Source organism: Thermobia domestica, chromosome 1 (assembly GCF_964235325.1).
Source record: "Thermobia domestica chromosome 1, izTheDome1.hap1.1, whole genome shotgun sequence".
Classification (NCBI taxonomy): Eukaryota; Metazoa; Arthropoda; class Insecta; order Zygentoma; family Lepismatidae; genus Thermobia; species Thermobia domestica.
In genome coordinates, this window is record NC_137454.1 from 5,453,984 (window position 1) to 5,480,698 (window position 26,715).

Here is a 26,715-nt window from a genome sequence, read left to right on the forward strand (position 1 = left end):
AACTACTATTTCCATTGATTGTCAGCTTTAGCAATAATTGATAAGGCTACACACTATGCAGTTGTCACATGCCTTTCTCGTCAAAATTGACTTGTTAGCAATTAGAAATTTTTCTTTTGAAGTAATTCAATTCTACCAGTAAAACTTGATTATTTTTGGACCTGAATACTTACAACCTGTATCCTAATTATTATATAAAGTTTACCGAATTCACCTAGATCCAACTCTAGTATCTAGTAAATATAACTCTAATCTCACGTGACGTAAACTACTACATATGAAATTAATGATTTTAGTTGAACGCTCGCCGGTTATGCTCTTTAGTCTAAAGGATACGAATAATTCATCAAAATGAAAAATTGTGAAATTACAATTTTGTATTCTCAAAACGGGAATCAAACCTGGGACCATATAGACATAAATATTACGTTCTTCCTTCGTGATAAGATCAAAAACTTGTATTATCCGTACAGTATTTAACTTTAGAAGAACGAGATGATAGATGAAAAAAAAGTTCACCATTCTCTTTGAATCCCATGCAATTCTCATGCACTCGTATATATTCTATGAATAACTGGCCAAAACGTAAGTTGTGACATAATCAAACTTTTACTTTCCATTAGAAATACGATTGCATTTATATAACACAGTTTGAGGATAATGTTTGTTCCATACAATTATTCCAACAAAGTTAACCTAAACTCTTTTATCATTGGTTTATTCAGAATAAATATATATTGATATGTTCTCATTTATGGGAATTTATGAAAGCACACTTACTTTAATACTATTTCCGCAAAGCAAACATTCGAGTGAGAATTGTCATGTATAACATTGTATACCATGAGATATTATCACAAATGAAAATATTGTATCAATGTAAAGAAAATGAAAGTAATCTCCCTTATAAATTTGGTTTACTCACTACTATAACAATACATATAATGGATATTAACATTTTTTCCGGAAAAAAGTAATTGACTAATGCAAGAATGAGCCATACAGGTATGTTGTCAAGTGAAATTACCAATAGACCAACTTTGTAATACAATTAGTCGCAAATCAGTTTCAATCTATGTATACTGAAACTCAAATTTACTTTTTCAATAAACAAATTGTAACACATTTTAAACTCTGCTTACGAGAGGAAGTTTAATTTTATTATATTTTTTTCTCACTTACTATCAATTCAGTATTAGGTAGACCCGTAGCCAAAAACAATAAAACAGGGGGACTCATATGTGGTTAATCGGTTAGCGTACGCGCCTTCAGCGTGGAAGACCAGGGTTCGATTCCCGGTGATAGTTCATGTGGTTCGGATTCCACGTTAGTCAGTAGGTCCATGTCTCATATAGCCTCACTGCTGAAAGGCACATTAAACTCAAAATCTACTCACTCAATAAGACAAACGAAGTTGATAATTGGGTGAGGGTAATTGGGTTATAGTACAAACATATTTCTCATGGATGTTAAAAAATAGTTGCTCTGTGAAATAAACCTGCACAATTTAATGAAGTAGCAAAGTTCATGAAGGATGTGTTTAAGCACCCAAGTTCACGTAACTGCAGTGTTTGTATATATAATTTAATGTATTAGTCAAGGCTCCTTTACGTACGCCACTACCACAATTATATAATCAAATAACACGAAAACAAGCAAATGAAATTACTTTATTACTATACTTCTAAAATTGTTTCTTCTTTTTTTCTTAAATCTTATTTTTCTTCGAAGTTCGACGGTATCTTATGCTGAATAACCATTACCACAATCATTGAATGTTACATGAAAATTGATTTTGTACAATTCTGGTTATCGAAACTCACAAATTCTGGAAGCTCGTGAGTCTGGGACTGACGCTTATAAGAGTTCCAGCTCCATGTTTGAGCGCGATATCAAGCGAACATAAGCCCCATTGTAGTTGCCAAGTCTCAGCCCGAGAAAGACCCATTAATGTAGCTAGCTTAAACGTCGTTGAAAGTAGAAAGAAAGCACGAACCCTATTAACCGTAGCTAGCGCGAACAACTATGATGCAAACTAACACATCCACATGTCTTTCTAGTTTCATTATAGGTCTTTTTTATAACTTCTATTTTCTTTGTGACCGAGTTTCAGCAAACAAGAACCAGTATGTTACAAGGATTTAGTGTGACATCTTCCCTTAATTAATTGTTGGGGGTAAAGCGCTCTCCTATAGTGCATAAGGTCCTTGTTTCGATAACAGCTATAATGGGAGTTTGGGTTCCGTTCCTGTGAAGGGCTTAGCCAGATATAATGTTATTGGGTTATTTCATTATCTCTGTTCCTGTGACGGAAAGCCAGATATAATGGTAAGCGGATTCGATACTTGCTTGGGCCAGCTCGAGAAGAACAACTTATAATGTCATCGGGATCCGAACCTTGGATCTCTTTTGGATTCTTCTTTCAAACATCATTCATTTATAAAAGACTAATAAATTCAATAAGGAACTGGCAATTAACAAATAATCCCACTCCCACGGTCCAAGAATTCGGGTGTTACTCATACCAGAGGCATATGCCGTGTGCCCACCGTCGCTGTTGCGTCAGCTCAAAGATATACTGCTCAATACCTGTAAAAGAATACAAGGTGGGACAGACATGTGTGGTTAACACCAGATGAGTTGTGGGAGACGAAAGTAAATGTTTGCTGCTCACTGCTTAAAAATACCTTACCTTGTGACATACTACTTTAGATTGCATACGTTTTAAAACTTTAGCATCCTTCATTCACTATGAAAGGAAATGTAAAATTACACTCTTTAATACTATTAATAATTTATTGGATTTTACTCTCTACGAATTTTAAAAAGAAAAGAAATATGTCGTAAGACATTTATATTTTGATTTATCGTCACTGACACTGAAATATTTACATGTCCAGTGAAGTAGATACAGTAGGACCGGAGCTGCGGCCAGAAGGAGTTGATTTCTTGAGAGCATCTGAGTAGGAGCGAAAGACGGGACAGCCGCAATAATTGGCTGGGTGGTCCCCTCTGCAGATTGCAAAGGTTGCTGGCGTGGATGCATCTGGTTTGGCGCAAGCTTTCGTAAAATGACTTTGCCCACACTTGACACACTTAGGTTGAGCTTTGCAAGTGTCTTGTGAATGACCAAGACGTTGGCAGCGGTAACACTGCAGAACACTCGGCGGCCCATACGGCTCAAATGTAACTTTATAATGAAGCAATCCTGATATGTTGTAGATCTTCTATATATTTGGAGTTTTCTCAAGGGAGATGAGAGAAAGTGGCATGAGGACTCTATCTCCACCAGTGGGGCCCCGACGAGTCATTTGATGAATCGTGAGCGGTTTAAAGACTAAAGTGAATAGTGCAGACTGAAGATCAGCGACGTCGGTATCGATGGGTAATTTGCAAACGACAACCTTTACGGGTCGGTCACTTTTGGCGATGCCAGTAGCGTATTCAGTTTTCGTCTGTTCGCAGTAGTTTTTTTATAGTTGTGAAATCGTCCCTAGAAGATACCTGAAGTAGGATACGTTCTTTGTTATGCCGAACCTGAGGCGATTCTCTGAGGGTCTTGCAAAGACTTTTGGTAAAGTTGTAAGTGTTTTGGATGCCGTAAATGTAAATAGGTGGTGGTTTAACCTCTTGGTGGGTTTGGGTCTTGGCTCTATCACAGGAGATCCATCAGCTGTGAGAGTAGAGAGAGGCTCAAATCTGTTGTTCATTGGTAAAGCAGGGAAGTCTGATGAATATTGTTGGCTCAGTGTGGACTCCAAGGACGAGCGACGTCGCTTGGGTGTAGTAACCAGGGTAAAGTCCATAGCATTGTCGTCCTGCGGTGGAGCAAGGGATGGAACGTCAGGCACTGACAAGTTAGTTGAAGATGGTCGTGGCTCGGCAGTAGCGCCGGAGGTGGTGGGCCGCCCCAGCGGGACAAGAAAGTCCTCAGGTCGGTATTGAGATCTGCTTACCTTCTTTGTGGGTATCTTAGTCTTCTTTTTCGAGATGACTGGGTTGGACGTAGCCATCATAGGAGCAGGGATGGTAAGTGAAAATGATATATCAAAAATATAAGCTACCCTCCGAAGAGGAGAGTAACTTAATAAATCGTTTAGCCAAGTCAAATAGCAAGGTCGTCAACAGATATTATCAATTTTGTGCGTTAACCTCCGTGGATGTATTAAATATAATTCGACGGTTGTTTCCTCAGTCTCAAAGAGGCAAGTAATCCAACGGTATATACGTAGATCGCGACTAAAATAAACCAATGGGGACGGAATGCCTAAGTGACTAGATTATTTTTCTCCGCCAATTACGGATACCCTATTTTTTTTTTACTTAGTTAGAGATTCCAGGTGGCCAGTTCTATATAACACCAATTTTTTTTAATTGCTAGCCGAAGGCTAGCTCCCTTGCGAAGGTTACGCTCTCTATCCGGGGTGAGTGCTGAAAGTATTGGGGTAGTAAGGAGATTTGAGCTGGTCTATGGGATGTAGGAGAACTGGAACATCATTTATTTAAGTAACGCTTTATTATATTTCAACTTTATTTCATTTTATTATAGTATCCATCAGACATTATGATCTTGTGATCATAATCATAAGGGCAGGAAAAGATGATGGTGAGGTGCACTTCACAGGACAAACACAAACAATTTGTTAAAAAGACGAATGCTGGTTATCTTCTTGTCCAGGGGCTACTCTGGACAGTGATGAAGACATGTGAAGCCCTGTTAGTATAATGGATTTACAGTACAGTAAATGTGGGTGAAACATGATGGGGAAGATGATCGGAAGAATAGGCAGAAGCGACAAAATGGTCGGGGTGATCAGGTGGAAGAGTTTTGAGATAAAGGGAGAAGAGCAGAGATAAAGGACAGGTGATGAAATTATAACCCAGATCGTAGTTGCGATCGATATCCATCGATTAAAGTTTTGCTCCCAATGAACTTGGGGAGCCCGAAAGATATTGATTCAACATTAACATTGGCCATTTACAATTACTTCCACGTGTCACAATTTCAAATACTCCTCAGGGTGCTAATGGGGGCTTAACTTACATAGCATCTGGAGTGCCACTCTAACTAAATGAGCCCCCAAATTGTGGATTTCACCTTAATGTGGGTCCGTTTTATAATTTTGATATCAGTCCCTTTCATTCCTACGTAGGAGAGCAAATGGATATCGCCAGAATTAACTTTAGGTTTTTTATGCTATCATTAAACATATTAGAAAATTAAAAAAGTATATTTGCTCTTGATTTTTAACTTCTTCATACGAAAAAATAAAATATAATTTACTTTCTAAACTCTGTGCCTTTTAAATATTTCCCTCAAGACACGAGACAAGTTGGACTAACGGGAAATGTGACACTGTTGGCAGCACTGAGAACTTACGATTCGACTCTAATATCGGTTAATTTCGAAATTTCTACGTCGCTACCTAACCACCCTGGGTGCTAATTGAAGCTTAATTGAACTTAAGCGGAATTGAAAGTAAAACTATTTACCTAAGCGACCATGAAATTATGGATTCGATAGTTTCAAGCAGTTTTTGATATGTATCTCTACAATATCTTTTTGCAGACTGTAAGAAATATTGTTTAAATTGCTAGACATAACGGAATAATGTTGAAACACGCACGTACATCCTCTCTCTCTCTCTCACTCTCCCTATATATATATATATATATATATATATATATATATATATATATATATATATATATATATATATATATATGTATATATAATAAGCAAGTAAGAGAGAGAGAGAGAAATCCATGCCATCGCCACTTCCACATTCCAAAAACATATATCAAGTATTAATTTAATTTTCCGCTGTGGCATAATTCATAAGGACAATTCCAGTCTGCTAGCGTGACCTTTGGAGTTCACGAATTTATTGCGAGCGTTCCGACTTTCGATTCCCTTTTTATACCCTCTCTTTATGCCTCGGATATTTTTTCAAGAACATAAATGACACGTTGTAATAACAGTGTTTAATAGGAACCTCTATATGCCAAGTAGCTGCAAATAAATACACTGCATAGTTTATTGATTGCTATTAAACGACTTTCTTCATTAGCATTTAACATTCTAAGATTTACATGCATATTTTCATTTCAAATACAATAGTAATATAATAGCAGTACATTGGAATTTATATTACATGAATTTAAGAAAAGACAGACGGAAATCAGACATTCCAGAGTGAAAAAAAACTATCCAATCGTGGTAGTGTTTCACGTGTGTTATGTACTGCTGAAAATATTAATGTGATTTTTTTACATGTAACATTTTCAAGTCGATTCCAGTTTTTACAATAATTATTAATCTAATTTTACGCGTGTTTTACTTATGCCTGGTTAAAGTGTTCTATCTGAGGTAAAGAATTTCTTCAAGTTTATGGGAAGAAGGGAAGGAACTCAAAATACTGACAGCATTGCCTTTTTGTATGACTATGCTTATACGTGGTAGTAAAAAATGATAGCTTCTCGGGTCTTCTGTTTTTGCTGTCAGACTTGCTCCTAGTTCCTTCAAAAAATCCATTGCTTCTTTGCTGAAGACATCTGTTGTTTCGGTAGCAAAGCCTATAAAATGATGGCCTTCTTTAAGTTTAGAGTATTTCGAGTGTTTGCGTGAACAAGCTGCTTCCGCTGCACTCGCTGCTTTTATACTTGTGGATTGTAGATAAGATGAAGCAAACGTATCCACACATGTGACATCCCAGACTAATCTTAGACCCTTTTTCCACGGAATTAATGTTATTCCGTCTGGCCGTTTACCATCGTGTCTGAACATTCCTGGAGGTTCTAATATACTCGGAAAGTCGATGCTTGCAAGAGTTCTTTTGATTATGTTGTTTAATTCGCTATGACGTGCAAATCTTCCTCCACTTTTGTTGCAGCTCATGGCATGAAGACCTTTCTTGTCCATCTTGTTGTTGCAGGTGCAAATAAATTCATGGCAAATATTCAGGCCTAAGCGCTAACCTATGCAGATTTTGAAAAAGTTGTCATCCAAGAATGTTCGTATGTTTATAGATGGGATTGACTGTAGCCATGCTCCTGATTCCTTCTCTCTTAAAGCTTTGATGCGTGCACTTACAATGCTGTTTTCAGCGACTATTTCGTTTTCGATTACCTTATTTACTATACTTTGATCCCATTGTTTCAGTGACTCTTTTAAAACCGGGGTTTTTCCATCGTAAATGCTTTACAAAATTTCCAAAGCCTCTGCCAAGTGGCTTATTCCCACTTCGTCAACTGGATACTTTATAATTTTGGAAAACTATAATTTTGGAGCGTTGGAGTGGCAACGCTCCGTGGCAAGAGGAAATGAAGGCAGGAAGGCATAGGTCTGAAGCCTTTCTTATGCCTAAACCACCGACTCGGATGGGAAAGCTAGCTTGAGTCCATTGCGTTTCGTTGATATTAAAATTTATTGTTGATTGTAACGTTTTCGTCAGTATGTGATCCATTTGCAGAAGTCTGGAGGGATTGACCCATGTTGGAACTGTTCGGAGAAAGTAGGTTTGTTTACGAATGCCAAAGCAATTTTTGAGCAAAACGAAAGCAATGTGGGCTGGTAAACTTTCTAATCGGAAAGATATTCTTTTGAGATAATTCAGGTGCTTCTCGAAATGGCATTCGATTCCTTCTTTGTGTCGTGGTGAACCCAGCAATGAGATCTCATTATTTTTCACTATTCGTATTCCGGGTAATATGTTTGAAAATTCAGATACAATTCTAGGGTCAATTTTTTTTTTGAATTGAAGAAAATTTCACATTTCAACTTCAATGAACTTCTTTATATCTTCCAACACGGTTTGTGGTGATCCTACAAGAGTTCCGTCATCAAGGTAGAAGACATTTAGCTCTGAAGAAAGAGAAAGGGCAATTGGATGTTTTGCTAGACTAAATAGCATCGGGCCAGCTGGGTCGCCTTGCTGAACTCCTACACATGAGGTACTTTCCTTTCTTTGTAAAATAAAGTTGATGGAGTTGCATAGCTTTGCCAAGAATATCGATAATATTGAGGAATAATTTGTTTAACTTCCTTTAAAATAATGTCACGTTCAACTGAGTTAAAGGCATTTTTGTAATCGATTTTTAGAATGACCTCTTTTGAATTTTTTTAGCATATATAAATGTTCGAATGGCGTGAATGATAGCTTCACTTCCTTTTGGTGTTGCAAATCCCAGTTGATGAGGCTGTAAATACTGAGAACATTGGTTGTAGACTGAGGACACTACTAACTTTGATGCCCAACGTCTGAAAACACTGCCGATTGCAATTGGTCTGATTCCCCCGTCCTTCTTCTTTAGGGCGCAGAGGTTAGCTCCAAACAGGTATGGACACACCTCTTGATTTGCTCTTCCGTTAAGGATGAGAGTCATCAATTTCCTGATCTGACTCAAAAGGAAAGATCCTGCTTCACCAGCAGATCTCGAGATTAAGTCTTTTAGATGTTGAGGGGAAATACCATCTATCCCAGACGCTGAGCAGGACGCAAAATTATTGATGGCTTTCTGAACCATTTCTCCATTTACGTATGCAGATGAATCTTGATTAGATGATGGGTCTGGCATTTCAAGGGCTCCAGATGGAGCCGGGTGCTTGTTCACCAGGTAGTGAAACGTTGCTTCATTGGAAGGTGCCAACGTATCATCTGAAGTTAATAATCTTAAGGCGCATCTTCTATCAAAGTCTGATATTTTAGATATTATCCTTTTAGCCAAATCAAACTTAGGTTTCGAACTTTTCGGCTTTTTGGCTGTAACAGGAGGTGTTTCGGGCGCATGTGAATCATTAAGGTTATTTTCGATAATGTTTGTGATTGAAGTTGCAGCACGCCTTTTTTTTCAATTTTAAGGGGGTAGAAAGCGAAAATGAAAAGTTTCTTCCAAGTGCTGAGATCGTTCTGGTCTACACAATCAACGATGGTTGAGGCAAGTTTGTTTGCTACAGCACTTCTAGCTCCTCTATGTATTCTCTTTATTATCCATGTATTAGATTTTAATAATGTTACGTATTATAAATCGTTCGAATTATTATTTAGCTCCTCTGTAGAATGCTTCCTCGATTTGTGTACATTTAAACCTTTTCTTGTAGGAAATGTTTTGTTACAGTGAGAGCAATCAAAATATTCGTAATCATTTGGGTCCAGGCTTTCTGAGATTGTGGAAGAATTATCGTTGAATTATTTTTCTCCATTTTCATTATTTCGTAGCTTTCATTATCAAAATTGCTTTGTTGCACTCAAAGCTCAATGTAAATAGTATTGTTATTATTTAAAAAATTCAAATATCCACTTTTAACGAACATTAACTGAAATAACGAACTCTTAATTTCAATATATCTGATATTAAATAAAAACTTAAAGGAATCTCACTCATCCAAGGAAGATTTCACTTCATTTTTCTTTGGTTCACTTCAATGTCACCCAATCCCTCACCTAAGGTAATACCATTTGAATAGATTATAGGATGACAGCTCAATCACCAAACACCACCGCTGCACTCACCAACGTCCGTGAGAAGACTCACTCTTGAAACTCGAGCACAGCATCCCACTACATGTTGCAAAAACCTAAGTCACTCTCCACCAACACCAAATATATTCCCAAATTAAACGGAATTTACGGAGCGCACAAAAAGCGTGTCAAACTTAGTTCAACAATACAACATCTCATATATTTTTCCATATATTTGTTCCATAGTAAAGCATTGCTCCAATAACTCGAAAATAATTTTCTTTCGATCACTCGCTTCTGCCTGCCAGAACTCATTCGAACCATATCTAGTCTCATTATCGTTAGTTAGGATTGTGGAGACGAGTCCTTCTTAGATAAAACAAGCAACATGAGTACAGGTCTCGTGTATCTTTGGAATTTATGTGGTGCACGGAGAATAGCAATGAGCTAGAACGGTGCGTAAAAGTCAATATATTTAACATTCTAATATATAATACCGACACACTGTGAACACGTATCTCAGTTGTTATATTTAAACACAATATCTACTTATGTTCTCCAATTATATATATATATATATATATATATATATATATATATATATATATATATATATATATATATATAATTGTTTTATAATAATATTGTTTTTACAATTTTCCATGGATTCAGAAAAATAGAATTTCATAAAAAGCATAGACCCAACTGGAAATCGAACTTGAAATCCTGTGATTTGAAATCCAGCGGCTACCCCTGAGCTAACTCATCGTATCATTCTTCTAGCGATGTATAACAGGCTCTCAGACAATGACACTAAGATCCACCGCAAACGCTGTTTCTGTTCTAATTTGACTTTTATTTTAGTACTCAAGCGAGATTGATGTTCTATATCTTAACATGGAGCATTCTTTTACATATGAAAAAACTCCTTTACGTGTCTAAATGTTCCATTACGTATCTAAATGTTCGAGAGCTAAATGACCAACAAGCATGTGCTGACATTAATACAATGTTTGGAAATATTCTATCATTAAGTATTTAAATCAATGTTGATTTTTCTATATTTGGTAAGAAGTCTTATTATATTTAAAAAAAAGAAAAACACATCTGCAAAGTTTTTTCCCGATTGCAAAGGTTGGCTTTGATGTTTGAACCTTGTTTATTTTTTGCGAAGATACCCGAAGTTGGACTCCAACTAGCAATAATATTGGGGCCAAGTTTTATGCGACAAGGTGTACGTATTAAATCGGTAATCAAATTTGTTCTGTTTCCTCTCAGTTTCAAACTAATGTATATTTTAGCTCTAACCAACGATCGGGCGCGTGTGCGCAAACATTGCAAAATATTGTTATTTTTCTAAAACTGCCACTGTTTCATCAGTTTCAGCAAAACATGGCTTCTTTTTGTTCCTCACGGGTGCCTTCAGTTACGTATTCTAATAGTCATTGTTGTCATTCTATGCGTAGATTTTAGTTTATTACGTGTTATGGGCGGGAAGTGAATTGTGTAGCAAAAACCGCTCAGCGCGCCCGCTCGTTTTATTCTATTTCCCGTCTATCAAGTACTTAGTATATTTTTTGTTGTAATTTTCAATTACGTATGTATTAATATTGTGAAAAAAAAACATAAATAATTGAAACCAACAGAGAAAGACCTTTTCTATTACAGTGAATTGATACTGTTAGTATTATTGAATATCGCACAAATTGCTCAACACTCCCGCTGGATTTATTGCGCTCAAAGGTTAAATGTACGTTTTACAGAATAATTCAGTGACCTTAGCATTTTCGGAAAAGAAGAAGAAAAAAAACTGAAGTATGTCTTTTGAGACTAATGTTGTTAACACCAAAGGTCACAAGATCGATTTGCCATGTTTTCCCATTTTATACACATTTTATTGTCTAGTTCTTTGTCACTTTATAACTATATAATTTTGTGTTATTTTCTCGCCACTTTGAAACTGTGGTTAGTCGAAATTATAAATACATAAGGAACGACTACAGAATGTACAGTATATCTCATAACATACTGATACCTAGATTCTATTAAATAACTCTGCATAAATCAGTCTCATTAGTTACACTACATATCCGAACCTTTTTTAATGTGTGATTTCGTTTTGTTGTATTTACATTTTTTGTCATATTCCAGTATTTGTTATTATTTCGATCTTGGGTTATTACTGTGTCTTCTATGATTCAATAATTCTATTGTTTCAGTCTTCTATATATTTTGATATTCCAACATTTCTCTTACTAAACACATTTTTATGTCATACGAATAACAACTTTATTCACTCTAAAATTTATTTGCAAAATATACTTAATAACATAGAGTAAATTTATTATTTGTTTCTCATGGGAATACATCCAACATCCAATACATCCAAGTAATAATAAGAAAATAAGCGCATAGAAAATAAGTAAAACTAAAACATTCTGATGAATACAATGTTGGTTATAAAGTATTTAATACAACTTTTAAGTTTACACACATAAAATGTTGAGATTATTTAATTTGGCTACAGCATGCAAAATACAATAATTTCAATTATATTATCCTAACAAAGAACCGTTTCTCTCGGTGTATAGTATAAGTTGTAATCTTACTCAATTTGAGGCAATATTGAATTACGTTTAAAGTATTGCCTTTGTATTTGCCCATCAAACATTAAGGGATTGCACACATAATAATAATTCAATGTAAACAGCTTTTGTCCTAAGAATAACACTATAACAAGTTTACGTCCAGCATCAAACTTTAGATTTTCATACAATTTGATTGAGACAATATAGTATAATTGCAAAACGTTGCCATATAGAAAGAAGAAATACACAAATATTAGTAGTACAATCTACATATCATTATATGTTGTTCTTTTTTCATTTTTGAAATAATTAGATTAGAACTACCCAGTTCAGTTTTACTGTTACAATAGTTTTGAATTGACAGATTTTACTGTAAGCTCATATAATCTAATGGCCTTAGAGAGGAAAACAGCGCAGATAGCATTATGAACTATGGTCCTATCTTTTGTTATAAATTGCCCTGACATGCCAAATTTACATGTCTACCTTTTATAATTAAGTTGCAGCAAAAATATTATTATTTACTTTCTTTACATTGTTTCTTTCATATATAGTTTACTTGTTGCAAGTAATATATTATAAAGAAATTCACGCTTCTATCATGTTTAATAATAAAAAGATTGACGTTCGTACTCGTGTGGTAATTCAAAAATGCTTCTAAGTTCAGCTCATAAAGTAACTGTGATATCCTCAATAAGAAGACACTGTGCATTTTACAAATAGAAGAGAAAATTATGAACTGGATGTTTCTACTTCAAATGTCTCTTTTGCATCACTTAAAGATTTCACTGATTATTACAAGATATTGACCAATATATCCTATGCAGTTTGAGGTTTAGAAAAAAGAAGATATTATTCTTTAACTGAATCATCGAGGCAGTCTCGTATATTAAAGTTGGAAGAATACACCTTTATAATGTTAGATAAAGGAAACTCTTTCATTTTTAGAATATTAAATATCAAACAATTGTAGAAGCAGCTTGCTTCTGCGAAATGAATTTAAATGACTATAAGAATTATATTCACTTACATCAATATAAAATTTTTTTGTAGAATTTAAATATGCATATACACCTAGACTTCGAAATAATGGATTTGTTGTCTGTCGTGTCTGACATGAACCAAATTATTGCTTCACGTGGATATGTTGATGTAGTTTCTCGCTAAATAATAGTTTATATATTGATAAAATTGTTATTTATTTATTCTGTTCATCAACGTATATAAATATGTATTTCATAATACAAAATGATAGTTCTCTGTCAAAATATTAATAATTGTTTTAGCAGCAAATTTCACTAACAATTAAGATAATTTTTAATAATAATTGTTTACACTAATTAAAATTACTCTAATAATAAATACAAGTAATTACTAATAAATAAATACTACTAATAAGTACTTAGTTACCACTAACAAATTTTATGTTCATTGTTATATATATGTTGCTGACAAGGGAAATTTTTCTTGTGTCACACGAAATGTGGAATGGGACTATGGTCAATCGATTTGTGTTAGTGAACACGAAAATCCATAGGCGGGCAAAACCGTCAATCGCAACCGTTCCGTACCTATGGGAGGGCTCTGGCAACATAACACGTTGTGGATAGTTAGACTAAAGATATGGAGCGAGTTAGATGAAGATGTTCGTCGAAGCGCAATATATACTACAATGTGATATAATCGACAATAATTTGCCAATTGAGGGCAGAGGCGTAACACATAATGACAGAGAAGGTGGTGGGTAAGCACAAGTAAAAATTGTCATATCATTGACGAAAACGGAGAAGCAAGACGTCAGAAAAATAGAGTAGTAATAATACATGGCCAAGTAATCAATTACAAACTATAGGCAATCTGTAGACGACATCGTGAAGCAGAGATAAAAGAAAGAGAACTATGGAGGTGATTGTTCGTAGGGTCCGGATCTTCTCTCTTCGTAACGTCCTTTATATATAGACTTTTGTATACATTAGGCATTCATTTTCATCTATTTGTGATTATGATGATGACATCAAAGTAAGACAATATAAGCCCTGTGTGAATACACGGCAAAGTCCAATACACCACTATACATTGAAAGATAAGGTCAGAAAGGTGGGGAGCGTTGCCCTCTTCCCTCTCTACTCTCCAACCATGTACTTGACCATGTTTATGACTTATTACTATGCTATTCCATTCAAGTCTGGCTTGTATGTGTTCATACCTTCTATGAAACTTTTCCAATACGCTACCCCCTGCTCCTGTCTCCTTATGTGCTGCGCCTCTGGCCTCACTTGTCAGAGTGTTGCTGAATGTAATGTCACATTCTACTATATGTTTAACTGCGCTTCTATGCATATTTTAACCGAACTTGAGCCGTATTTCGTTTCATTATAAACAACGATTTATGTTGGTAGTACCCCTACTCTTCCCGTCATAAGTACGGAACGGTTACGATCGATGATTTTTCCCCGCCAATGAATTTTCGTGTTCACTAACTCAAATCGATTGACCATAGTCTAGTTCCACATTTAGTGTGACAGCAGGAAACGTTTCCTAGTCAGTATACCCTTTAAATTTACAAAGCTAAGCATCACATTTATTTGAACAATTGCAACTTAAAGAACATAAACCCAACTAAGGTAAAATAAAATTAGGAAATCTCAAATTTGTTTGACCATTTTAAATACTGAACTTTCTAAGTATCAATGCAAATTTTAGCACCAGCTCTTCCTAAATCTGCGTATATCCAATCTATATAATTTTCGACTTTCGTGTATATTCCTGGATTTCGTTTATCACCACAAGCACCATCAGAGGTAGAAACAACTCCTGGAAGCAGAGAGTTTAAATTATTCACAGTAAGTAATAAGTTCTAACGGGTTGTTTATGTTCCAAGAACATAAAATGTGTGTTTCATCTCAAATTATGAAACTACAATATACTTCTAAACCATGTAGATTAGGGTGGAGCGAAAAAAATTTTTTTCGAAATGCGACTTTGGATAGGGGGCAAAAGTTGCATCATATCATAATACTTTACCATTAAAAATTTCAGCTCTCTGAAATAATTTTTAGCCGGGGCGCAAGGGGCATTAAGTTTGCGATTTTGTAAATCAATTTTTATTTACTATGTAACTATTTGGCAGATTTTCGCTGGAAGCAGACTAAGTTTTAGTGTAGATAGGGTGCAAAGATTTATCCTGTATCAGTAGATAACAACAATAACTTTTAATTCAGTAAAATTATTTTTAGCCGGGGCGCAATGACCCTGAAATTTGGGAATAATTAGACGAAAAGTGATGAACTATAAGCAGTTTGCTAGTTTGCCATGAAGATGTTTTTTGCTATTTAGTAACAGTCTTTTTCTGGTATAATGAGCTAGTTGGCAGGACTAAGTCACTCGTATAATAGTTTGGTAGGTGGAGATAAGAGGGTACAGAACGAAATCAGGGCGCGCGCTCGTGCAGTTGCTAAAGTCTTGTGCAACTGTTTGGCAGCTTGACGATTGTTATTAGTGTGTTTTACCTGTACTCGGGGCACGTGTCTGGTTATTGGCCGTGTTGCTACGTTAGTGATTTGATTAGGTTTGCGCTTTTGTAGTTACTGATGGCTTTATTATCTACCACTGTATTACAGCCTAACATCTGATGTTTTTGTTTTGTGCTATGAAGAAGAAAGATGGCAAAATGAACCAGGTAGAATGTGTCATAAGCACAAGTCGTAGTGCCAAAGGTCGCGACTGGAGAACGCTTCCAAATTAAGAAGACGTTATGGCATGTTATTTATTTGCGCGTCAGCAGCTGAAGGGGCGGAAGTAAAGAACCAGAAGAGAATTTGGTTTCCACGAAGGTAGCAGAAAAGGTGGAAGACATTTGGTAACGTGTTTCAATTCCTGTTGTTTCGCTCGGCTGTGTATCAATAGTGATCAACAGTTCCCAGAGGAAACTGAAAATATTTTTAAAATTGGCAGTAAGAGGGAGCATGAAAGAAGAAATAAATTACAAGAATTGAAGAAGCAGAGCAATAAACCATTTGATATAGCAGCTTGCAAGTGTTTAGATTTCACGGTGTGTCGTTGCAGAGTACACTCAAAATGCCTGAATTGGAGAGTGTGTTTTATCAGACCAAAGGATAAGTAGAAAAATGGTAATCGGTGGTATTGATGTTACTTGGACAAAGAAAAGAAAACAAAGGAAAGCCAAAAAGCAACTAGCGGTCAAACTTTCAACCAAAACAGTACCAGTTACATTATTGAATCTTTAGACTCCTCGTCATCTTTGGAAACAAAAACCGAAGGCAATAAAGAACACGCCAAAGCTGGAGGAGATCCTGATTTTAGTTGGAAGTATCCTTTAAAGACAAGAAAGCAATCAAAGATTAGATGAATAGAAATGAGAAAATTCGTCCCAACATTAACAAAAGTGAAGGAGTAAACCTGAGTGACTGGAAGAAAAATTGCAGCTATTGCTACTGAAGTTTTGGAAGATTTTAATATTGTAAGTCCAGAGCAGCTGCAAAACATAATTGATAGAAGTAAAATACAAAGAGAGATTGAGAAAAATCGTAAAAGTGTAAGAACTAAAGTGACTGTTAATAAAGAGAAACCTCTTACCATCTATTTTGATGGGAAGAAAGACCAAACACTCGCAATGTCCGGCTCCGAAAGTCATAGAGATATGAAGAGGAAAGATCATTTTGTATCCTAGAACCGGGTATTAAATTTGTCAGCCATGATTCATTGACCGTTTCGGCATTAGCAAAGAATACTGCTAGTTCCATCTGCCGGGAATTACAAGAAAATAATGTGGACCTATGAGATATGGTAGCTATCGGCTGCGATGGTACTAATACTAATGTTGGGTCAAAAGGATGATGATTAGAGTGCTCGAAAACCATTTAGAGATACCCTTGCAGTGATGCATATGTTTATTGCACATCATTGAACTACTACTTCATCATTTACTGAAAGAAATCAATGATGTGACTATTGGTAATTTGTCTGGTCCTATTGGTAGATCATTGGTGAATTGTGAGACGAATCCAGTGTGCAGCTTCGGAAAGATTTCTTCAGAACTCCCTACATACCTAAACGTGCGTCATCTCAGCTATGATCAAAGATATTTGTATGAAATATGTCAATCTGTCGTAAGAGGAGGCTGTGATAAAAACCTAGGAGATAAGAAACCTAGGAAACTTGCGCACACTCGCTGGTTAACAATGGTTTGTAGACTTTCGCGTCTATATATATCAACGCCAAATTCTTCAGAGGATCTCTAAACTCACGTTAAATTCGTAGTAAAAGTATATGTACCAGTGTGGTTCAGCATAAAACTGAAACCTTTTGCCAAATACGGAGCTAGACACTTGTTCTTGACCATAAGACTTTCGAGATGTTTGCAAGAAAAACACAAGACTTTTTTGTCAATAAAGTAATTTCCAGAAATGCATTCTATGCGAATTCTGAAAATATTCTTATTGCCATGATTGGTGACTAGCCTCAGATCAGCTACGCGAATCCTTGGTACGGATAAAATCTTCCCAATCCAGAAAACAATGTAAACGTGAAGCTCGTTCCTTTTAAGTGCCAGTGTTAACTTCGAGGCTAGTAATTACACAGAAATGATAACCTAAAATGGGTCTAACAATAGAACCGCCAATACTGACTCATATCACAGATGACAAATTGCGTGAATTTGTTCTTGAGAAAGTACAAATATTGATATCCCTGAGTTTCCATGTTATACACAAGCAGTGGAAAGATTAGTGAAAATACTTAGTGAATGTTCTTCGTCAGCATGTGAGCCAGGAGAGATTTGTTTATTCGTTCCAAATTTGCAAGAAAATACATGACTACTTTTCAGGTAAAGTCGCAGTATTTTGCTTGAAGACGTGAATGAAATTTATGAAACATTCATTCTACTACTTGTGGGTAAGTGGGATGATACTCGACGGTAGCCACCTCCATGTGGTGAGTTCTGGGTTGATGTAGCCTGTAACATAGAATATGAACTTCGATAGCTTCGAAATCTACCTGGACACAACAAATCATAATACCTTCAAATTACAGTCTCCTTCAAGCGAAAAACAGCCTAAAAATTATACAAATGAACAATAAACGTGTATTTATTTACAAAACCTATCAAACTTAAGGCCCATTGCACTCCTGCTAAACAATATTTTAGAGAATTGAAATTTCCGGTGGTAAAGTGCTACAATATGATGTAACGTTTGCCCTATATACGAATTCGAATTTAAAAAATAAAAATTTGGGCTCTTTTCACTCATTTATAAAATCTATCAAACTTAATTCCCATTGCGCCCCGGCTAAAAATTATTTTAGAGAATTGAAATTTTGCATGGTAAAGTACTACGATATGATGCAACTTTGGCCCCCTATCGAAAATCGAATTTCGAAAAAAAATTTTTTTGGCCTCTTTTAACTCCACCCTAATGTAGATTCTACATTAGAACTTGAAGTAGTATCAAATTCCTACCTCTTTCCATTCAAGTACTGAGATATCTGTGAAGATGAAACATATTATGGAGACGCTGAATACATCATAAATAACAAAATAACGCTATTTACTATCGTTTTGCTCTATGGTGACCAAGGGTGAGACAGGAAAGGCTAATTTCGACTACTTCCAGTATATAAGTAAAACGAATAGGGGACAGAGACCTATTGCACCGACACTAAATTGAGTTTGATTTTTGTAGCTACTCTTAAATATTGTTGCAATACACACAGCAATATTGAGAAAGGACATCATTTTAAAATTCTACCACTTCTACTTCTGGTTTAGTACAGCTGTGCATGCGACCTGTTTAATTGAGGTACCGACTCCATCTCAAGGTAATGCTTGACGATATTTTGTACCGTTTTTGTTGTGATATCTGACACAGAAAGACGGATATAGCCGGAGCATATATTTACGTGAACTTAGTTTGGATATCTAACATTATCTTGTATGTAGTAGTACAAATGTTATATCTAAGTATTTGAAGTATTGCCCCATTCATGATGAAACTAGGAATGCATGTATTGCGATTAGGGATGGGAAGGAGGGAAAAACCCAATATACCATTTTGTGTTTTTAAGTTTTTCCCGTTTTTTTCAAACCGTTTTTTTTCTTCCCAAAATTTCGGTTTTTACTGAAAAACAACCAATTTTTTCCTGTTATGCTTACTCCTTTTGTACTTTTTTTGTTGTACTTAAACCCCTATATACTGTGTTGTTTAATAACTATATGCTTATTGTTATTGAATCAAGAATCTAGTAAACATTAAATTGAAGTATTTCTCGTTTAATTTAACTGCATGTGTGAACTAGTCAGAAAGGTTATGTGTATCTGTCTGTTAACACTGCATCACATGGTCTGGTAACATTGCATCATATGGTCTGGTAACTCTAATGATCTTTAGTTTCTGATGTTTAGAGGCAGCGATTTATAGTTTACGAAAAAGTAGATGTTTTAATACGGTGGGAAACATGGGAAGACCAAAAAGTTTTGTCTGGAAAGCTTTCAATCAAAGGGCTGACAAGTCTGTTGATTGTAAATATTGTGGGAAACATTGTAGTTTCCCAAATGTGGAAAAATGGGCAGCCACATTGACAACTGCTATAAGTCAAAATAGCATATCAGCAAGTTCAAATCTCCATAGCTCGTTGAGAAATATGCAGTTCTTCACGCCTTCGAAGACGACTACAACAAACAAAACAACCTCGACGAGTGAAGAAACAACAGACACATCATCACAACCATCATGTAGTGGCAGTAGCAGAGCAGGACAAATATCTGGAATTGGATTACCGATAATAACCCACAAGAGCAAACAGTTGTAACTTCTTCACATTTGTGGGTAGGAAAACGAAGCAATGAGCTACAAATGCAACTAAAAGCTTTCATGGATACCATGAGTGAAGAGGAAAATGTAAGTATTAGATAGATGTTGGGTTCTTTCTTAGAATGAGTTTACATGCTATTACTTTCGCAGATAGTATCATGATTCGTCGGACAGAAGCACTATTATTTTCAAGTACCCATTCATTATTTCTGAGATTTATTTCTTTAATTGACAAGAAACATTAATCCAAACACAATTCAGTAATAACTTCAGGGTAATACTTTACTTTAACTAGAACAGTGACGTTCAAAGGTTTTTACAGGCTCAGTCAGTTGCTGGAAGTATTTGTGACTTTGGAGCGACATCTATTGTAAGACTTGACGAATTAGGGGTGAGTAAGCGAAGGGGGTTAGAAACCCCGCAGGGCTCATTCTAGTCAAAGTAAAAATGATTTTCAATTTCGTTATTCCACATAAAATATAAAGTTTTTTTCTACTGCGAGTACTCGCGCAATGTTATCATAAGATATCATTTATTAGTGACTATAAAAGTTTGTTTCTTACCACTTACCATGTTTTACATTTTTCTGAACAAACGTGGATCAAAGGCGCTAGAATTCAATAAGGTAGGGTGATTTCTTGCGCTTCCCATTGTTAAAGGGAAACAAACGTGCGACGAGAAATTATAGATAGCTTGCTTAGGTCAAAGATTAACAATTGCCACTCATATTTGCAGTTAGAAAGAATTTTCTCAACAGTTATCCTTGATTTCTGCACAGTCTTATGGTACCATCTACGAAATTTGATCCGGAAAGTCTTTTCTTATCAATACATTCATAATGAATCGTTCATTTGACTCTTTAATCCGGTTTTGTGAATGAATATGTTCTAATCGCAGAGCTCGTTGTTTGCTACCTTTACTACAATAGATGAGTTAAGCAATTTCGTCACTTCAAAATATTTTCCCGGGTTTTGTCCATGCGATCGGAAAATAATTGCGGGCGGAAAATAACATTAGTCAACATCCTTACATTGTTTTGTTCCATGACCTTCTATCATTTTACCGACACCATAATTTTGTGCAGAAAACCTTCCGTGATTTTTGACAACAAATTTGTGCAGAGTTTTAACAGGTCTCTGTTGAAACTAATTTTACAGCATTCAGAGACTTTCATTCTTCCAGGTTAGGGATATGCTGTGCACCCAGCCAAGTTTTATTAATTTCTAACAGGTTGATAAGTTCCATATAATATGGCTTATCAGGGTATCATAATAACAATATTTGTTTCTAGTTCCTGTCGTTTCTTTTTGAATTGATATCCACACTCACACTAATTGTCGATCCTACAGGATCGAACAAGTCAATCGTTCTGTTTCCTGGACCTAGTAAATCACGATGGGCTTCCAATCAAAGTAAATACACAACTCTCCCGGGAGAGAATCTGAAATTTGTCATAGGCTCTGCTGGATCTCCTCAATTCGACTACAATCATTATTGTTTATTGGTGTTGTACGTTATCCACTTCTCGTTATTCATATCGAAAGCATTCGAAAGGCTCAAGTTTGTTAGGTTCGAGCGGAAATTCAAACATGTAAAAATTGCTCAGTCAGGTTATTTGGCACACAAACGACAAATTTCGTAAGCAAATAACTTTTTTTTTTTAGAAATGGCAAAATACATTTGGCAATAAATGTTTTTTTTCGATAGTGACTTCATGACTTCTTTTAAGCCTACATTTCAGATGTCAGAAATGTTTATATTTCTTCAGATATTATATTGGAATATTTGTTTCCTATGATTGATCGTCTATTGTGAGAAGCAACTAGTACATAAAAGCTTCTAAAACGAAAGAGACTGTCATGATTGTTTCTTTTAATAATGTGTCTCGCTCATGAAAACCACAAATGTTCTCAACTCTATTTAAACTACGAAACATTTGAGTTATATAAATACCAAATTTCACGCAATTTTAAAGAAAGCTCGCATTCCAGCACATTCTATATTGGCTAGTATCAACCCGCAGCTCTTAAAAATCATTGGTTTTACTCACCGTGACTCATACACAGTGATTGCTAGGCTAATGGTTTCATCTCGCCCTTTATAGAGTCACTACCCTTTAGAATACAAAAGTGTTGGCTTTTAGTGTTGTTGTAGAGGTACAATAAATAGAAGGAAATAAATTAAAATATATTATCAAATGATTTGATAGAACCAGTAAAATTCAATAAAATTACTTCTACACGTTTTACAAGAAAACTCTTGCTTGCGTTTTAGGACTAACCCAATTATTACAAAGTAGGCCATCTGAGCTGTTAATGAGTAATATCATAACCTGAATCCAATGAGTAACGAATTTGAGTGGATTATTAAATATTTAATTTAGATATTTGAAAATGTTTAAATTTACACGATATTATGTTCTTGTTAAATTAGGAGCTAACGAAGTGTTGTACCATTTAATATATATATATATATATATATATATATATATATATATATATATATATATATATATATATATATATATATATATATATATGTAGGTTAGTATTATCTACATTAAAATTTACATTTTACACCTTCTTAAAGCGACATTCAGTGTCACTGTTGGAGAAGGATTCTACATAAATGCGTGAGGTGTATGTTACGCAATAATTGTCTTTCATATCTTATTTTTCAGGTCCATATTTGTTTAAATATTACCGTCAACATTCATAGATTCATTACTGACATATCTGTACATTACATGCACAACCGTGCAAAAGACTAATGAATAGAACTTTTTATAGTTGTTGACTAAGTGTAAAATGAGTTTTAAGCATCTAGAGTTTGGATATAAGACGTAATATATTGTCAGAATCGTTACTGTTGCTTCTATCAGAAACAAGTATTCCATCCGGAAATGGAACAAGCGGATATGCACACTAGGGTGGAGCGAAAATTATTTTCGAAATTCGAATTTTAAAACGGGGCAAAAATTATATCTTATTCTAATGCTTTACCATAGAACATTTCAATTCTATAAAATAATTTTTAGCCTGGGCGCAAGGGGCTTTAAATTCTAGATTTTGCAAATCAATTTCCGTTTACTATGCAACTATTCAGCAAATATTCGCGGAAGTAGACTGTGATTTATATTGTGGATGGAGGGAAAAAGGTGCATCCTTTGTCAATAGATAACAACGTGAATTTTTTACTCTCCAAAATTATTTTTAGCCGGGGCGCAATGGTTCTGGAACTTAGATATTATAAGACGAAAAATGATTAACTATAGGCATTTTGCCAGTTTGTCATAAATAAGCGTTTTGCTATTTAATAAGTCTTCTGATATCCTACAATGTACGTTTGACAGTATTGTTAATAGTACAGTTTAGGTTGGTGGTGACAGTGACGTAACAAAATGTTGAAATAGGGCTTGTGCCCAGAGCGCCGAATTGGGGATTGTAAATTTAGGTTAATAATTATATTTTTTATAAGGCAAGGAAAGGAGTTTTACAAAACTAAAGATCATAAAGAAATACCTCAGAGACTTAAGAGGACAAAAACGACTCACCCACCTTAGGATCATATCCACAGATCATAAGTTAGCTCAAAGCTATGTTTTGACAACATTATAAAAACATTTGTATGCAAAAAAGGCCGCAAGATTAAACTTTAGTTCCAGATTTTCCTATTTTCACTTAACCTACATCGATTTAAGAGATTTGCAAAGTGTCCGAGTTAATACAAGAGACAACAGCTTGATTGTTTGTCAGAATTAAGTATTCTATTCCAAAGCAAAAGACTGTTAATTCATAATTCAAAAAAGTTGCGATTTGCAGTTATTTCTTTAAGACTGTAAGAATATGTCAAGCATACTACTCTCAGATTATTTGTCAAGCAGATACAAAGTAGTTTGCTGTTTTATCTTGTACTAAAAATTGAAATATGTACTATGATTTTGAAATCAAGCTTTATCACTTGAAGAAAGAATGGAATAGGAGGACTACTGCCTCCTGCCAATATCAGGTCTAGTTTGGAAGCGTTGTGATTGGGTTTGTCGAGTAAGACGCTAAGGCGAGTTCTTACCCCGGGCGACAACTAGCCTAGTTGTGTCGCTGGGTGGGAGTAAAAAATCATTACCAGGACATTTCAGTATTATTATTCACTATTATGATCATATTCAGTAAAATAATTTCCGTATTATTATTACGAGGACAAAAGAAATTCAAGAAAAGAGAAGGAAGGAAAGCCAAAAAGCTATCTTACAATGGAGACTTCAACCAAAGAATATTATACTCTACTAGTTACACTATCGAATCTTCAAACTACATGTTATCTTCCGAAACAAGGTAGGAAGGCAATAAAGAATACGCAATAGCTGGAGAAGATACTGATTTTAGTTGGAAGAATTATTTGAAAAGGCAAGAAAGCAATCACTGATTGTATGCACGTAAATGAGAAAATGGCAAAAATGAAGGAGAAAACCGTAGTGACTAGAAAAACAATTGCAGCAACTGCTACTGCGGTTTTGGAAGATTTTACATATGTGAGTCTAGAGCAATCGCAAAGCATAATTAACAGAAGTGAAATTTAAAGAGAGGTTGCGAAAAATTGTATAAGTGTAAGAACTAAAAAGACTGTTAATCTTACGACGCCAACCTGGAGTCCGTGCGGACCCCAGGCTTTTTTATATTCATATATTTTCTGTGTGTTTCATATTCTTATCAACGAGTCAGGACATTCCTTTTTGAGATGTTTTCAATTCATTCATAACAATTTACTTGTTCTACGCTTTTGTATTTAGAAATTATAAGCATATTTAACAACCAAAACGCATTTAGCACACCTGGGGTCCGTGAGGTCCCCACAGTTTTCCATGCTCCCATATGCACAGACAGATAAATAAAGCTTACTAATTGGTAATTCCTAACAATGACAAGTGTGTTGTGTTGCTTTAAAAATTGTCAAAGATGGCAGCAGGTCTTTGTGTTATTATTCTATTACAATTTGGATACCTTTTTAGATGTTACTATACACATATTTTTGAAACAAATAAATTCTCTGTACCAAAGGGTGTACTTCCTGTATAATATTTGTTAGGAAATTGTTTAAATTTATTTTTATTTCAAAGTTGCCGGAATACATTACTACTCAAATATACAGAAATGATGCGTTCCAGGTCAAAATTGCATTGAGAAACTTTTGTTATTTAGTTGCAGTGTCTCATTTAGGACTGCCTGAGGAAAGCGTTCTGCAGATGTAAGAAGTAACTGATAGCGAGACAACTGAGGTTGAATCAGACGACAACCGTTAAGACTATGAAAGTGAATTCTCTTCGGAAGGGAAAGGAGACCAAACTACCAATAGCTCCAATGAACGTGAGATGGACCTGTTTTTTTGATTATCACCCTCCACAGCTTTCTAGCCGAAGTTTAGACATGTCAACATACCACGGAGCAAAGACTACAGAATTTACAGTTCTATATCAAGAAAACTCAAGTGCACAGGACTCGTCAGAACACCAGACGTTGACAGCAAATGTCATAAAAAAACAAGGTTCTTCAGAAAAACCAAGGGATTTCATAACATTCAAAGTGGTCAAGAGAAACTGGAAACAGACAAGATATTAGCATATACACTGGGAAATATTCGTTCTGAATTTCCAGGACTTGTCGATATCTGGAAATTTCTAAACTATTGATCAGTAGCTGGTACCTACATGTGGAAGATTCTTTTCTATGTTTACATTACAAGTATGACTGGAAAATACGGTATAAAAATTTACCGAGAGACCGAAATATTGAAAGATCATATTCGTTCAGACACAAGATATATATGTTTGTCAGCACGTAGGACATGGACGAGCCAATGTAGGAGACCTAGTGAAGTGACTTGTAAGGCCATGGTTAAATAAAGGAGGAAAACATAACTACGGATTTTTATTTCACAAGCACCGGACTCGCCGAGAATTGCGTCTTGAGATAACAACAGGTGTTTGAGCAATGAGAAATGCAAAAAGGGTATCCATAGGAAAATGGCTGAAAGCCGTGAGCGATCAGAAAATACGTATAAATAAAGAAAATGTAGTATATAGAAAATTTCAGCAGAATGTGCCGTAGTACACAAATGTTCATCATAATATACAGAGTATATCATTATATACGAGTGACTATAGTCATTATAAATCACTATATATATATATATATAACACACTCATATATATATATATATAGTGTTTATTTTTACTATATTATAGTAAATAAAACTAACATATAATATAATAAAAATGACACCTGATAAAAAGGGCCTCCTAACAACGTTATTGTTTGGGGTCCGCACGGACCCCAGGTTTACATTAACGTAATCTTTGAAAAGTTAGCGTCATAAGGTTAATAAAGTGAAACCTCCTGCCATCGATTTTGAAAGGAAGAAATAACAAACGATCATGATGTCCGAAAGTGAGAGATATGAAAATGGAAGAACTCTATAGTATCCGTCAAGAAACGGGTAACAAATTTCTCTTCTATGCCGGAAACGCTTTGACCGGATCAGCATCAGAAAAGAATATTGCTAGTTTCATCTGCCCCGAATTAAAAGAAAATAATGTCAACCTATCAGATATAACTATCGGCTGCAATGGCATTAATATTATTGTTGGTTCAAAAGGAGGAGTGATTAGAGGGGTTGGAAACCATTTAGCGAGGCCCTTACAGTGATGCACATGCCTATTGCATTTCATTGACTACCACTTTGTCATTTCCTAAAACAAATCGATTGTATAGGTACTGACCCTTACACTTTCTTTGGCTCTATTGGTAGATCATTTTTGAATTGTAAAACAAATTCAGTGTACGG

General features: G+C 35.2%; 1 protein-coding gene across 1 annotated transcript in view; it reads right to left on the reverse strand.

Moving 5' to 3' along the window:
* Positions 1–13,498: 13,498 nt before the first annotated feature.
* Positions 13,499–26,715, reverse strand: part of LOC145665852 (trypsin-like) — a 141,845-nt gene continuing 128,628 nt past the window's right edge. The window contains exon 7 of the mRNA XM_081732970.1: positions 13,499–14,863. Coding sequence (XP_081589096.1) covers positions 14,730–14,863 — 134 coding nt within the window. The 3' untranslated portion in view covers positions 13,499–14,729. The remainder of the gene's footprint in view (positions 14,864–26,715) is intronic.